This window comes from Conger conger, chromosome 7 (genome assembly GCF_963514075.1).
Source record: "Conger conger chromosome 7, fConCon1.1, whole genome shotgun sequence".
NCBI classification, from domain to species: domain Eukaryota; kingdom Metazoa; phylum Chordata; class Actinopteri; order Anguilliformes; family Congridae; genus Conger; species Conger conger.
In genome coordinates this window covers 17,995,449-18,012,105 of record NC_083766.1, presented here as the reverse complement: position 1 = coordinate 18,012,105, position 16,657 = coordinate 17,995,449, and the positions used below count along the sequence as shown (strand labels likewise).

At 42.9% G+C, this 16,657-nt stretch overlaps 2 protein-coding genes across 14 annotated transcripts in view; both read left to right on the top strand.

The window, feature by feature from the left end:
* The first annotated feature begins 556 nt into the window (after window positions 1-556).
* On the top strand, window positions 557-6,881 carry LOC133133873 (heparan-sulfate 6-O-sulfotransferase 2-like). Its single transcript, XM_061250141.1, has 2 exons — window positions 557-1,137; window positions 6,172-6,881. Exons 1-2 carry the CDS (start codon window positions 557-559, stop codon window positions 6,878-6,880), a joined length of 1,290 nt encoding a protein of 429 aa, XP_061106125.1. The 3' UTR covers window position 6,881.
* Window positions 6,882-12,303: 5,422 nt separating this feature from the next.
* Window positions 12,304-16,657, top strand: part of LOC133133017 (muscleblind-like protein 3) — a 42,554-nt gene continuing 38,200 nt past the window's right edge. For 12 of the 13 annotated variants that reach the window (XM_061248924.1, XM_061248923.1, XM_061248921.1 and 9 more), the window contains exon 1: window positions 12,304-12,614. The gene's annotated coding sequence lies outside the window, so the exon portion shown is untranslated. The remainder of the gene's footprint in view (window positions 12,615-16,657) is intronic. The other variant, XM_061248915.1, reaches the window with a different exon arrangement.

Below are 16,657 nucleotides of genomic sequence, written 5' to 3'. Positions count from 1 at the left end.
CTTGTTCAGTTCACAGAGTAACATTAGCGTTATGGACAATTTGTCACGACTCTTCTTTCGAACTAACGTTATCTTTATTTCAACTATTTATTAGTGGCTAAGTACAAACACCAAGCCACGTTGCTGTGCCATTTTCGTCAAGTAGCCTCGTTACCCATGTTGTTAGCAGGAATCAAGCACAACGCTTTCTTTAACTACTCCTACCAGATGAGCTACGCGGCGCAGGGTCTGCTGGGAAAGGGAGATGATATTTAGGATGGAGCCTATGGGATAGAGGGATACATTTAAACGGCGAAACCACGCACAGGCTACTCGAAGAGCAAATAGTGGAAGTGGAATAGTGGAATGGAAGATCATTTACAGAAAAGCACCGTGGTTTTTTTTGTTTGTTTCAGTAATGCTCTAACGAGCTTTAAATGGAGTAACGTCACTGTCTTTTGGCTTTAACTTACTGCCAAGCTACCTGTATTTGTCAGTCGAAGAGCACAATCTAACCAGTTTTCCCGGTGCAGTGTGCTGCCCATCACAGTAATGTTACTTGCTGTCGCAAGAGAAGATGGATGAAAAGTCCAACAATAGCCGGCTTCTGTTGGCCCTATTGATGGCGCTCTTGTTTGGTATAATTGTGTTACAGTATGTGTGTCCTGGCACCGATTGCCAACTGCAGCTACGCTTGAGTTCGCTATCCAAATTGCGTGAAACTACATTGGAGACTCGTATAGGAAGAGTTGACAGCAGTAGAAGAGAAGTTGCTGGAAGTGACCCGTACATTTCAGTAGACGTCGCTCTTGCCCGATTCGTGCCGCAGTTTAATTTCTCCACGAACGACCTGGGGCGCACAGTTGACTTCGATATTAAGGGCGATGATTTGATCGTGTTTTTACACATCCAAAAGACCGGGGGCACCACATTTGGTCGCCACCTAGTGCGCAATATTCAGCTGGAGAGACCATGTGAATGTCGGGCTGGCCAGAAGAGGTGCACCTGTTATCGACCAGGTAAGCGGGAGACCTGGCTGTTCTCACGCTTTTCGACCGGTTGGAGCTGTGGGCTGCACGCGGACTGGACCGAGCTCACCAGCTGCGTACCCTCGCGTATTGACATTGCAGAGCGGCCCAACATGCAGAAAGTTCCCAGGTGAGTTCTGGAGTAACCCAGAGCGGAATAATTGCAATCAATAGACTATAATTAATGGAGCTTACTACTAGCTGCGACTAGCTGTTGTTCGAAATAAACGCATTTGGCGCACAACACGAATACGAGTGTGACATTAGTGTCATTTTATCAAATTTTAATACCGCTAATTACTTTGATGACCTCGATGTCGCTGTCACTAATGGGTTACTAATGGCAAAATTGAACATTGGGAGTCAAAGAATATTTAACTTTTGAAGTGGAACAAGTCGACACAACATTTTCACATGGCAAAAAGCATCTCCAAATTACCAATAGGAACACATTTTCAAATAAATCCTATGGATGTAGCCTACCTACGGCATGTATGCTTTACAGATCTTGCATGATGTCCATAACGTACGGGATCTTTGGCATCATGTTTTACATAACATCCGGTTAATTACTTGATAGGCTCACTACACGATAGGCTTATTTGTAGATGCATTGCTTGTATCGTGTGTGCAGATGTTCAGTTAAAAATAACTTCACCAGAACCCCCCAATTAAACGCACAAGTGCTTTTCCCCGTGACCATTCGTGACAAATTGAATACTGTTTTGCATCTTTCGCATTATTGCGAGCATTGAGTAGAGAAACCACATCTATTTCTAAGAAGATCCTTTTCTTGGAGTGTGACTCCAAGAAAATAGACAGCAATACGGCAAAATGTCACTATCTGTATTATAGTACAGCCGTCTGGAACACTGATGAGTTCCATTTCATTCAGGTCTTGAGAGAAATTAAGCGTGGAATCCCCGGGCCCTCCCCTCTGTCTGCGCTTTAGGTTTGCACGTGCTCCCCTGTCAAAAGAGCCTCATTTGTCTGTCAAGTAGAAACATTGGGCTGACGTTAAGTCCGCCCTGTTTGCTCTTGGGGAAACTTCAGTAAAGGGAAAACAGCCATTGACAGCAGGCATCTTCCACTTATCTTTTATCTTGGTTTTAGTTTTAATTCCCAGGGGCACACGAGAGGAACAGAAGGAGGTCCCATAACATCTGGCCCCTCACAGCCTAGCGTATTCCCCATTCAGCACTGACAGGTTTGCCACGCGGACACTGGTCCCGCTCTTGATTCGCTTGTCTGTGGAGTGGATTTACTCTTGGCTTTAATCGGGCAGTGTCAATCCAGTGATTAATAGGCGTGTAATTACAATGCCATGTGGTAATGATGGGCTTTTGTGAATCCTGTTTTTTAATACCTCATTGAACCTCATTTAAGCCCTCGTGCAGTTGCTGATCTTGGAAGAATCCAACTTTTGACCTATTTACTAATGAACTGAAAGGGTTCTTATTTAAAGTAAATTGAAATTACATAAAAAACAGTGTATAAACCATGTACAAACTTGTGCAATGATAAGACCTACATTAAACCCTAAAAACTAAAACTAGCGCAGTTAAAATAGCAAACGGGATGTTTTTTATTTGTATTGGTGCAATAATGCTTTTGTGAAGGTTAATGGTACAATAGTGATCCTATATATTATCCTGTATGGAGAAATTCATTTGTTTGGTGTTACCATGCCTTGAAACATTATCGTAACATACTGAGGGTAAGGAATATAAAAATGACACTTTTCCACAGTAACACAAAACCGCATGTGCCCAGCACCTCACCTGTTTGCAGCTAGCCACCAGACATATTGGCTGTAATTTCCTTTGGTAGAGGTGGCTGTGAATTGATTTGTATGGGTGGGATTGATTTTGGTAATAGCATTGCATCCTGATTTCCTTTGTGTTGCCAGGCATTGCTGTGTTGGTCTGCATATTTATGAAACATCCCATTTCCCAGAAACAATTTGACCTTTTTTTCACAGAATGTATTGCTTTTTCATTTTGACGTCCTATTGATTTGTTTAACTTTTTTTTATTATAAGCATCAAATATTTCTGGCTCTAGCCTAGAATAGGGTTTTCATGCATCTACATACATTTGAATGGATTGTTTTAGAAGTAATTTGACAAAATGACATTTATCTGTGCCCATCTGGGTATTGCTTGTCTGTATGTTCTATTCTTCTACGTAAGTGTGCAAGTGCGCCTTGTTTTCTGCAGTTTTTGTTTGCTTCATATTTGGTTGGTTTATGAATGAGATTAAGCTCTGTTTGTCCCTGTGAGCAAATGTTCCCTCTCCTAGGGGCATTCTCTTGATTTATCTTCTACACACAGGCAGACATACATACACCTTCTTATCCCAGAGCATTAGATGGTACCGTTCAAAGCCACTTCACAGCCAGAGTCTGGCCTCTTAATGCCACTTTCTCACTATAAGTAGCTCTGTCAGTGGCATGTCTGCATGTGTGCATGCAGGTAAAGTACTACATGCTTTTCTGCAGGAATGATGAGTGCGCTTTAAGAATGCATGCCTTCAGCATGTCACATTTGCTGCTTCCTGAATAATACACAGTGGCCTAGATGTGCACCCTATGTTCACATACCTATACATATTATCCGACATGAATTCACAAAGGTGTTACTTCAATGCAATGTTTTCAAGTTGTGCTTTTAACATTGACTCCTGCTTAGGCACTCAAGTCTAAAGCAGAAAGAAGTCCCTTGACATGTATGCATACTGCATGTCTACAAATGTAAATGTTTTAATGGTACGGGAGCGTGGACAGTCCAGCCTTATTTATTTTATGACCAGTGTGGGGATGGGGTGGGTCATAATATAGATAGTGGGCTCTTTCCAATTGCTGGTTTTTACATGCTCATTCTCTTTCGTTACTTCTATTCCTTGTTCCTAGCTCTACCCATTAGAGAAGGCAAGGAAAGGAGGTGAGGACGGAGGAATCGAGAAAACAGTTATTAGGCAATTGGAATGTCCTTGCTTCTTAAAATGTTAGTTTTTAGCCATGTCAGTGACAGACACGTGGCAAATGGGGTGAGGTCGAACCACAGGGCGACCATTCATGTGTCACACATAAAAAATAAAATATTCCGCAAAGGATGCGCTCCTGTGTCCTCGCTCAGCAATTCTCCAGGAGCCTGCTAGCTCCTGGCTCCTTAGAGCAACATTCAGCAGGATGCAGTGTACTTAAAGATGGCAGAACTTCATCGATTTTCAAGTCTTTCAAAGAACAAGGAGACAAGGAAGGATAAAGCAAGTGATTGGAATGAGCCCAGTGTGCGCTACATAATCACAGGTCACAGTTGAGTTGGACCCGCCACATAATCTCCCTGGCTAATTGATTTTTAAATTGGTTTTTGCTTATCTAATTTGTTACAGCCAAAATGTGTATTTATTACAGCTTTAAACAGTATGAATCCAGATTCAGTTCTATAAAAATGTTCCAGTCAATGACTGGCTCCTCATAATCTTTAGTGGGCCTGTTTTGCGTAGTGACTTTATGGATTGCCTTTTGTGAGGCGAGTGTGTGCCACCTGAACGTATGCGTGACTGCATGTGCATGACACTTGGTCTGTGTGTGGTTACTGAAGTGGGTGAATAAGTGGCAAATGAATTTCTGTTTTGATCTCATAAATTAAAAATGAATGGTACTTTGAATGAACCCACTGAAAAAAAGAATGAAAAAAAGGGAAGGGAAAGGTGGTAGGGGCACTGGTGTTCAGTAAGATGGAGAGGGGCAATATGAGAGTAACATTAAGGTTTTTGAGTGTGTTTGTTGATAACTTTTTTAAGCACTATGAGGTATGAAGGCAAAAATAAAGTGTCCAGTACTGGGAGAGACAGAGAAGCCTATTTCTCCACTTCAAATGTCCACTGTGTGGAGTTGTCCTTAGCCTGCAGCAATCTTCCCACATGACTTAGTGTTCCTGGCAGTCTGACCTGCTCCGGTTATGATAACAGCATTCAGAGGAACACAGGGAGCGGAGTAGATAAGAGCGCAAACATGGAAGGAGAGAGTTAAAGGAGAGATGAAAAATGACGAAAGGCAAGACAGGAATGTGGGGGTGGAAGATAAACGGATAGGAGGAAGTTTAGAAAGGGGGGGGGGGGCAGTGCAGGGCGTGTTGAGATGTCACTGTGGGAGGAAGAACACCCTGGGTCACATCGGGCCATCAGTATAGGTGTGAAAAGGGATTCTTTAAAGGCTGTACGTGGGAGAGACTGTCAATGTTGGGAAAGTACTGTTATTGGACAAAATGTATCCATTTCAACAACCAGCCACTTTTCATTCGATATGGATATTACAACTGGGTGGCATTATATTATGGACAAAATTAATTGAGCACATTGAATTGGTTGGTAAGTTTTGAAAACGACATATAAGAGATAACAGGACATAGAATATCAATATGAATATGAATATGTACACATCAAGTATATTTTTCATCATAGTATGTTGATAGCCTAAAGAAAATCTGAAATTGCAAATGAAAGCCTAACGTCATCAATGCCACAAATTTCACTCTATTTTAGATGGCATTGAAATGAAAGTTGCCTATAATAAGGTTTTTTTCACAGAAACCTTTGCATACATTTCAATATGTATCCCCTTTTCTCAGTAAAGGTTTTAACAGATGGTGTCTGTGATGAGTAGATTTTACTTGATTTCTAAAGTTAGATAGAGTAAACAGCAATGGCCTTTGAGAATTTCATTAATGTTCAGTAATGTTATGATGTTATGATATTTAGTTAATTCAAAGGCCATATAGTTTCTATGGGAACCGTGTATGTGTAACTGAAACTGCTCTGAAATATTCTATTCTTTTATTTTCTTTCCTTTAATCTTCTGAGAGATCATATTTATTACATTTATATTAACATTCTAAAATATGGCAAAAAAGTATTTATAAGTCTGTAATATCAACATGGCCTTGGAATGTAGGTTTAATGGCACTTTAAATGTATTTTGGTTATACTGCTTTAATTTAACAATATAATATGACTAAACCAGTGAATATACAAATTATCTTTTTACTACATAGCTTTAAAGGATGAAGCAGTATATTGTACAGTATATTGTAGTGATATGAACTGACTGCAATAGCGTAAACTCTTAAGCTGGCTCCTCAATTTTTCTCCTCTCTCAACAGGAAGTACTACTACATTACCATCTTGCGGGATCCGGTGTGGCGCTACTTGAGCGAGTGGCGTCACGTGCAGCGGGGGGCCACCTGGAAAGCCTCCCCGCACGTGTGCGCTGGGCGCGCGCCGACGCCGGCCGAGCTGCCCAGCTGTTACCCGGGCGACGACTGGTCCGGCTGCTCCCTGGAGGACTTCATGGGCTGCCCCTACAACCTGGCCAACAACAGGATGACGCGCATGCTGGCCGACCTCAGCCTGGTGGGCTGCTACAACCTGTCGGCCACCAGTGAGCCCGAGCGTGGCGCCGCCCTGCTGGACAGCGCCAAGCGCAACCTGAAGGGCATGGCCTTCTTCGGCCTGACCGAGTTCCAGCACCAGACGCAGTACCTGTTCGAGCGCAGCTTCCGGCTGGAGTTCATCGCGCCCTTCGCCCAGCTGAACGGCACGCGCGCGGCCGGCGTGGAGGCGGGGCCTGAGACGCGCCGGCGAATCGGGGAGCTGAACCGGTGGGACGTGGAGCTGTACGGGTGGGCCCGCGACCTCTTCCTGCAGCGCTTCCAGTTCGCCCGGCAGCAGGAGCGCAGAGAGGCACGCCAGCGCGGGCGGCAGGAGGTTAGGAGAAATCGCTACAAGGAGCAGCAGAGGGCACGGCTACTGAGACCCCAAAGGCTCGAGCCACACTTCCCTCCTACTCTGGTCCAATGGGAGGACGGATAGAGAGATGGGGAGGAGGGTCAAAGGCAAGGTCGGGACTACTTGGAGAATGTTGGTGGTAACTAGTGAGGCATTGTGGGACAGTGTTGGAGAGCACAATGTGACTGGGTTACAAACCGTACTTATTCCATACTGAGTGGTGGACTTCCACAGCTTATTTTGCCCACACCCACAATTTGACCAAACGCCTCCTGTTTTGAGACTGTTTTTATCACTTAATTTAATACAGTAATAATGTTTTAATGTATGTTCTGTTCATTTCAAAGCTGTTATGTGCTTTAAAAAAGTATGTTACTAACAAGTTGCTATATTGAAAACTACAACAATGGGCACATTCCGCCAAGCACCATTCAAGCCTGCATGCAGGCTAGTACTTGGTAGTTACTTTTTTTCAGATTAATTTATATTGTGGAACAGAACGTGAAACTCTTTTAAGCTTATGTTACCCACAGACCTTATTATAGACCTGTACACCAACTTGTTAATGCAAATATTTAATCAGCCAATCATGTGAGAGCAACTAAATGCATAAAAACAAGAGGTGTGGTTACTGAGGTGGGTGAATAAGTGGCAAATGAATTCTTGTTTTGATCTCATAAATTAAAAATGAATGGTACTTTGAATGAACCCACTGAAAAAAAAATGTAAAAAAGGGAACAAAAAGGTGGTAAGGGCACTGGTGTTCAGTAAGACGGAGAGGGGCAATATGAGAGTAACATTAAGGTTTATCCACAGGGTGGAAATGGGAGTGTGTTTGTTGAAAGATTAATAACTTGATTCCACGTGATCAAGAGGTTCAGCTGTTTTTCAGCCCAAATGTCAGAATGGGGAGGAAATGTGATCTAAGTGACTTTGACTGTGTAATGATTGTTGGTGCCAGACAGGGTGGTTTGAGTATCTCAGAAACTGCCAATCTCCTAGGATTTTCATGCACAATAGTCTCTAGAGTTTGCAGGGAATGGTGCAAAAAAGAAAAAAAACATGCAGTGAGCAAATGCAGGCAAAAATGAGATCAGAGAATGAGATGAGAGGTCAGAGGAGAAGGGCCAGACTGGTCAAAGCTGACAGGAAAGTGACAATAACACACATAACCACGCATTACAACAGTGGAATGCAGAAGGTCATCTCTCATCAGCAGACCAATACGTCTAAAAAAATAAGTCTAATAAATGCTTAATAAAGTGCTCACTGAGTGTATATTTTCTTTGTTAGGTTGGACTATCTTTTCAATTTTTCATCTGAAAATGATGAAACTGCTTTAAGATGTGATTCAATCATTGCAGTTTTTTCTGCAGTGACTGTTGTTTTATGCAGTTGGGAGCTGATGTCAGACCAGCACGGCTTATTTGAAACCCCTGATATATTGAAATATTATCTAGTATTCAGCAATTTAATAGTTGGCTTTGTGGGCCTGCAACACTCTTAATGGTGTTGATTTAGGCCAAATATAAAAGGCATTTGTGTACTGAACTAAAAATAAACATGTTTATCCAGCGGAGGACCTTGCTTTTAGTGCATCTGGACTTTTCTGTTGCTAACTGTTGCTAGGGGCCCTGTGGAATGGTGTATAATTGGCTGTAGCATTGCTGCATTGGCAGGGTATCCCCCACCCTATTGCACAATAACAACTCTTTCTGAGGCAGCTTAGTCAGAGAGTCCACCATTACAGAAACTGCACAGATCAGCCGCTGATTTGGCAACTGGTCACACTCCCTTCTGAGGATACAGTTGCTTGTTGAGCGCCCTCCAAAATTGTTGGAGGACACTGCGGTGATTGGAGATTAAATTTTTTCTCCCCAAATTAGATGCCCAGTCATGCTTGCACTGAAATCCTCACCAAAACCTTCATTACAAATTTGGGAGAGTGCAGACAAGCGCATGCTTATATATATATATATATATAACACAGCAGGCGCAAGTTGGCTCACACAGACATGAGTCAGAGGAAGACTCCTTCCTGTGCAGCTGACCTGTTGAGTTTGCGAGTGTCCAAATATCCAGTGGTGTTTGCTGGTTTGCGATGACACACAATGCTAGACCCAATTCTGCATCACCCTGCGGAGCTGCTGGTCACAGTTGGCACTGGCACAGTGCTGATTCAGTACCATACCCAGGGGCCTGGCCATGCACTGGCACAGTGCTGATTCAGTACCATACCCAGGGGCCTGGCAGAAAAATCAACTTTTCATACAAAGGTTAGTAAATGGCTGTTTGAAAGTCTTTGTTTCTGTGACATTTTCCACCTGGTGCTGTTATGGTTAGCTTTGACACCTGTTCATTATAGTGTAAAATTGGGGGTATTTGTTTTTGTGTGATTGTCTAAGGAATGTTTCAATTGAAAACTATTTTGGTGTTAATAAAATTTAAAGAAATGAGCATCTTCATAATTTCTCACACTGAATCTCCTTTTCCTTCCAAACTCTTTCCCAACCCATTTCAGGGCCTTTTCCCCAATGTATGCAACAAAATCAGCAATGGCCTGAGTAGCAATCAATTTCCAAAATGGTTTCAAAATACTTACAGCAAATGCTTAGTGCATGTAAGTACTATACACCAACTATCAATCGCTATCACAACAATCACACACCTCCTACGCAACCATGCTGTAATGATCATTGTACAAACTTGTTAATGTGTCCTGGAGCTACCGCATATGCGTTGGTGTGCTCACAGCAGCATGCATACTGGTAGCTGTACTGAACTTGTCTACATTCTGTGGCAAGCAAGAGTTACCTCTGTTTCCAGTAGGTGGCGATAACTACATAAAGTTCACTCTTCAGATTTGAAACAACAATCATTTTTGTTAGCTTTTATTATATGTGTGCAAGTCAAGATGATCTGATCAAATGTCTTCCTATTTAACAGATACTGTAAAAGCAGGTGGTTACTTGGCCTGTGCAAAATTCATCCAAGCTCTCTGCACAGATATAATCACAAGAAGATCTATATCACACTATTCTTGAAAAGCTGGCAAAAAGTTACATTTTATTTAACGAGGTGGCAAATATGATGTATATCTTTTGTGGAAATACGTTGTGAATGAGTAGTCTTGAGAACACATTGCAATATGCTGCCAACGAGATCTGCATTCTACCAACAAACATGGCTCCTGATCACAGGTTTGTCAGCCATCTGTTACCTCATCTCTCAATCTCATCTCTCCCCCTGCCCCCTCCCCCTACTACTTCTCGCTCCCCCAAGAATGTAGCCGAGTCTGGACAGGTATGGTCACGGTACTGCACAGGAAGTGGGAGCTGGGTGGGGATTGGTCCTATCAAATGAGGTATGGCTGAATATACTGTGACTCATAAAAGTGTTTGTATATGTGTTTCTTTAATGTGATAGAGGTTTGAATGTGAATTGTTCATGTTGGGTTGTCTTTTTCTGCGTGGGTGGTACAAGCATATCCAGGTCTGTCTATCCACACATATACACATGCACACACTCACTTTCTTTTTGTGTCCCTGTGCGTGATGAATGGGTAAGATGAAATGCAGCAATCATCAGCAAAGTACTTTGTTCAAACAAAATCCATTTGTGCTTTGTGTTATACAGGAGATACTTCCATTATTAGAAGAAGGGCATTGAAAGGAAAGACCAGAGCCAATGCAATAAAGGAGAAAGTAGACAGAAGGTCCAACCAAAAGAAAATCATTTAAATATTGCTCTTACACACATATCTGTTCTTGCATAATAAACCTTGTACAATAAAAAGCATGTTATATAAAAGTTACTTTTCAGACCTTTGATATGCATATGCGTGTGCATGTGCTTTGACTTTGAAAAACCTCTTGTTGCTTTGGCATTAAGTTTGGGATCATTGTCTTGCTGTAGGATGAAGTACAACCCAATGAGTTTGGAAACATTTGCTTGAACTTGAGCAGATAAGCGACATCAAAATTAATTCTCATCAGCAGTTGCATCATCAAAACCATGTCCAAACCATGGCTGGGGTCGATTCCACTTTAACGCATTACCTTCCCTTGCTGTCTTCCCTCAAATGAGGTATTTCTTAACTAAATGTGTGATGTGCAACAAGCAAACTCTGCAAGGGAGGACTGGAGCCCACCGTACCCGGCTCACGCTCCAGGAGTCTACGCCCTCGAGCTTTGCCTATTCCAAAGAAAACTGAAAAGGAGAAGAGTGAAGGACTGGGATTCCCCTAAAATGGAAGCACTTAGGGAGGATGCAAGGGAGGACAGACGATGAACAAACCGAAACAGAACTGAGCCGCCCTCGCCAACTATATAGGGAGTAACCTTGGCTCCATGTGCAAGTATTTTCTTTTTCTATTGGATGACTTTGGAATGTTAATTAATAATGAATAACAACCACCATAGCAAATAAAGAGTTGAAATAAAACAATAACTATGTGGTCAAAGTCCACACTTTCATTTTTTCATTCTAATTTCATTTAATCCACAATGGATGAATAATGTAGGAATATATTTTTAAATATAGCCCCCCCCCCCCCCTTTGGGGTCCAAAAGTAATTGGACAATTGGATAGATGAGACTAAGATCAACCTGTAGCAGGATAAATGTCAAAGTAGACAGAAACATCTTGTCTGCTGAGATGGACAATCATCCAAAACATACAGCCAAAGCAGTTTTTTCGGGCCAGAGTAGAATATTTTTGACTGGCCAAGAGAATCACCTGTCCTCAATCCAATTGAGCATGCAGTTCACCAGCCTGAAGGTGCCCCCCCAAAACAAGCAGGAGCTGAAGAGAGCTGCATTATAGCCTGGCAGAGCATCAACAGGGAAGATATCCAGCATCTGGTGATGTCTATGGGCCGTAGACTTCAGACAGTCATTGATTGCAAAGAATTTGCAAAGAAATGTTGAATATGATCACTTTATTTCAGTTTGTGTTCATTTGTCCAATTACTTTTGGTCCCCTAAAATTGGGGGGGATTATGTATAATAAGGACTGTAATTCCTACACGGTTCATCATGTTTGTGTTTATCTCTTTGAGATCTGATCTGTTATGGTCTTGTAGTTCTTCATTCTAAACGTACAATAACAAAACAGATTTAGCTATTTCTCACTCTTAAAGTTTGGTTAAGTAGCAACCATTCAGTACTCTTACAGTATAGTTTATGGATCACAACGTTGTTCAATAGTCCCCAATAAAGACGTCAGTGGCAGGCTTCTCCCGCGCGACGGACTGGAGCCCACCGTACCCGGCTCGCGCTCAGGGAGTCTCCGCCCTCGAGCTTTGCCCGTTCCCCAAAGAAAACCGAAAAGGAGAAGAGAGAAGGACTGGGATTCCCCTAAAATGGAGGCACTGCGTAGTTAGTAGTGCAATTCGGTAGCCGTATGCAAACCAGCACTTTCACTTCCACCCCTCCCTTCAGCCCTCCCTCGTTTTTGCCTCGCCTCTCTTCTTTTTTTTTTTTTTAATTTAACGACATTTCCCATAACGCATGCTAGTGCTTCGTCTGTCGCTCTTTTCTGGTGATTTCCATGCGTACTTTTAGAACCTTTAGCCATCCCGCAGCTAGGCGCTTAGCGAGCTATGCGTTTTATTTTAGCTGCTATTAATGTTAGCTAGCTTGCTTGCTTGCTCGCAAGATAAGTTTTTTATTTTCATTAAAACCGCGTGTCCACAACGCTTCATGTGTGACGTAGATTGCTAGTTATTAATAATACAATTTATTAAAGCCCATTATTAATCCATGAATAAGAAAAATTGGAAACTGTAGAGCTGAATTTGACTGCTCTGTGCGAACAGGTAAGAAGAACCTTTATAGCTTCCTGTCACTCAATTCACAATGTGCGCATGTTGTTCAGTTTTTGGCTAGCTAGCGCTTGCTAAGTGGCTAGTAAAAAATTTCGTTAGATATATGGTTAGCTTGCCAACTGAACGGTTTTAATTGCAACATATGCATAAGTACACCAGTCTTATGTTATAGATGTTGCTATTGGTGTAAGTTGGCATCAGCTAGCATCAGAATAATAGCCGGGCTTGGTTGCTGACAACCATACTAGCCAGCTAATTCGGCCGGCTAGCTACGGCTCAGAGCATTGTACTGTAGGATATTCAACACAACAGGTTGAACAGAGTTTAGCACAAACGCTAGCTATCTCGCTTGAGCTGTTTTTCATGTGTATTTTTGGTGGTTCGTTTTTGCGCATTTTATTGGCTGATGGCTGGCTAGCTTGCTATTCAATATTATTAGCAACACCTGGCAGGAACACCCCTGTCAAAGTAACCAATGCTAGAAGCAAGCTAGCAATGTCAAGCTTTCTACGAGCGAGGCAAATGTTTCTTTATTATTATGTTGCTTATGTTATGTTACTTTGTCACTGTATTATTAATTATTTTGACATTTCAAGTGCAAAAAACAATTAATGTGCTGTTTTTTTTTAAATCCCGGTGAATAATGAACATGTAGCCAGGACTTAACTTAATGCCTAGTCATCTCTCAGACTACTCATCTGGAATCAAATGTTTATGTAAATCGATTGACAGGAATGGCGCACTCCGTGTGTACTGGGAATTTAAATCAGTCCGACTCTAAATTGCATAATTATTGTTGTTCTACAGCTACACGAACCAGACACAGATTTATTTCGGAGTGTTTGCCAGTCCAACTAAACTATTGGTTGTCCAGGCATGGTCAGGTGAATTCATAACGTTGGGGAGCGGCGCAAGCAATGCAGTTAATTGTTGCAGTAATTATTTGCACTGAAATTGTATGCGAATCATTGCTATACTTCTTTTTTTATGACTATTAAACCTAAATATTTTGAACATCGTCGTAATAATATATGACTCATGTATTAAATATGTCGTACCTTATGTCTGACATTTCAACGCATCTGTCTGAGATGTTCTCCAGTTATGTGACTGAGAACTCTGGAATGAATTTACGTGTGCGTGTTTGTGTGCAGACTAATGTATGCATGGACAGAAAGCTGACAATATAATATATTGAAGTAGCAAATTAATTTGTTTGTGTGTGAACTTTCTTAAATGTAAACACGCATTGTTGGGTTGGGGTTCCTTATGGAGCAAGCGGTATCCTAGGAGGTGGTTGTCATGGAGCTTTGAGACTAGGCTGACACTATTCTTGTGACCCAGCTCTGTCTGTGGGCAGCTCTAGTTCTCGCTTAAGATGAAGGTGCCCTGATGTGACCCTGAGCAGGGACAAATTTACAGGCAATGTGCTCGGAAATCTTTCCTGTGTGTGACGGTGTGCGAGAAGATTGAGTCCCTGCTTGCGAAAGTCCCTGCTTGGCTTTGTGTGTGTGTGTGTCTTTTGAGAGGCGCGCTGTTGGTATGAGCCAGCCAGGAACACTTGCTGAGAACAGGCGCTCTCGGGTATACTGAGAGGGCTTACTGCAAATCTGTTTTTCTGTATCTGTCTGGTTTTCATTCGTCTGTAATGCCCCGTGTCTCGCTCTCTTTCTCCCTTTCGCTCGTTGTTCCGGCTCTTTCCCTGCATCGGGCGTCGGTGCGTGCAAGCTGACTGGTTATGAATGCGCTACGTGTTGTTTTTCTGCTTGGTAACCTGTCCGTGGGCAAAGAGCAACAGGTTGTGTGTGTGGAGTCAGACTTCTGTTGCGGGGCTGTATTGTTGCAGAGGGTGAGTGGGCCCTAGCTGGTGTGTGTGTGTGTGTGTGTGTGTGTGTGTGTGTGGGAGTGGGGATGTGATGTGAGGCTTTTTTCCCCTCCCTCTCTTGTTGTGCGTATGTAGCTTTGTGCTCGTGCTTGTGTGGGAGTCGGTAATGCGTGCCTGTGCATTTGGAATCGCGTGTAGGTGTACGTGTGTCTCTGGTCCCATCACTCTCGGTAAAAAAAGAAAAAAGAAATTGGTTATCTGGGATGGACGCTTTGACGTAGACAAAGCGGACTCGAATGCTAAATGCATTTTTTTTTTAAACATTGCTATCAGAGAGGTCTTATCTGAGGTCTGTAAAACCTACTTCATGATGACCGATGAAACAATTTATGACTCAGACTTCTACAATAGAAATTCATGCCATGCTATTGGGAAATGCGTGTGGACATTCATTCTCCCATGTTCCCTGATAATATGTGGTAGAAGCAGTGCTGGTAAAATTGTTTTCTACATTGAAGCAGGCTAGCCCTGTTAGTTTTGAGTTATTTTTCATAGTCAGCCTACTTAATCATGTCAACCGGTTGACTGTTAACCAGTGTGACGAGTATCTGCTTCACAGTGCGTAAAGTCAGAACCAGCTCTATATAAAATGGCGTGGTTGGCAATGTTTCAGTGGGGAGTATGCCGAAAAGATATTGATTTATTTTGATTGCTATTTTAATATTTAGAACACAGGAGTACTTATGATTAGCATGGGCTATGGGGATATGCCACCTAGTTGCTCAACCTTTTCTTATGCATGTGATTGTGGCTCTAGGATTTGAAACTCAAAGGGACGGTCATCACTTTGTTTCCCCATTGCTCCTCTTTCTTTGTGTCTGTGACTGTAACCTCTGACAGCATGCAGTGTCATACCCACATGTGTGCATGCACAGACAGTGTGACACTGATGTGACTTATACCCAGCTGCCACATAGGCTGTTTCTCAGCAGACCGCGTTTGACTGCTTTGCTGCTGTAGCAGCGAGGCAGAGAGACGGAGACGGGCGCTGGCCTTCTGCGAGGGCGTGGCGGGGTCTGGGCTTGGCGTACGGCGTACTGCATCGCCGCGGGGGGTGGGGTTGAGGCGCGGGTCCCGTTTTACTGCCTGAGGATGCCACACACCCAGCAGCCCCTGCTGCAGGAGTGAGAGACATTGTCTGCATGCGCACATACACACGCAAGAATATACACAGTACACATACACACACACAAACACATACATAAACACAAGTATATACACAGTAGACATACACACACACACACACACACACACTGTCCCCGCACATGCATATGCACAGTACACATAAACACACACACAAGAATATGCACAGTATACACACACACACACACACACGCACACACACACACATTAGCACAGTACACATGCACACACATTCACAGGACGCATACACACACACACACACACACACACACAAGAATATGCACTGTACACATACACACATATGCACAGTGCGCACACACACATATATGCACAGTGCACACAGATACATACACGCCTGCACAGTGCACACACATGGTCCCCGCACACACACATGCACAGTACATATACACAATGTGCGCACGCACACACACACATATGCACAGTACACATACAAACATTCTCATACACACCCACACCCACACACAGACACAGACACAGACACAGACACAGACACAGACACACACATGTTCTTCGTGCGGTTATTAGCCTGGCTCACCTGGTGTCTGTGCTCTGCCTTATCTGCAGCCTTGGCTAAACTCTGCATTAAAAGCAGTGTCAGACAGATAGCGCAGATAGACACTCGGGCTGCGTGCGTAATCGCACAGAAACAAAATGAAGGTCCGGCTCAACAACGCCTTCACATGTAAAAGAAGGGTTTGGAGAGAGGCGTCTCCTCAGTGCCCTGTAATCAGTATCTGTCTTAATCCCAGTCTGAGAGACGAGAGATTGTGTGGTCTGATCTCAAGAGTCAAAACATTTTTCCACGTAAATAATTTGGACTATTTTTTTGTTTGTTTTGTTTTAAAGTATCGTGTGAACAAAACTGAAAACCTCTGTGTAAAGGGCAGACATCCACGCTTCATTATACGGAAGGCTATAGCCCAGCTAATGCTTTTAGCGCAGCCTTAAATATAGGCCGAAACGTCCGTGCGTTTCATGAACCCTG

What these genes read in the sequence shown, in the direction of transcription:
- LOC133133873 (XM_061250141.1), top strand. Translation starts at nt 557, where the DNA reads ATGGATGAAAAGTCCAACAATAGCCGGCTTCTGTTGGCCCTATTGATG. An exon ending in AACATGCAGAAAGTTCCCAG is followed by an intron (nt 1,138 to 6,171) that starts GTGAGTTCTGGA and finishes CTCTCTCAACAG; the next exon opens with GAAGTACTACTACATTACCA.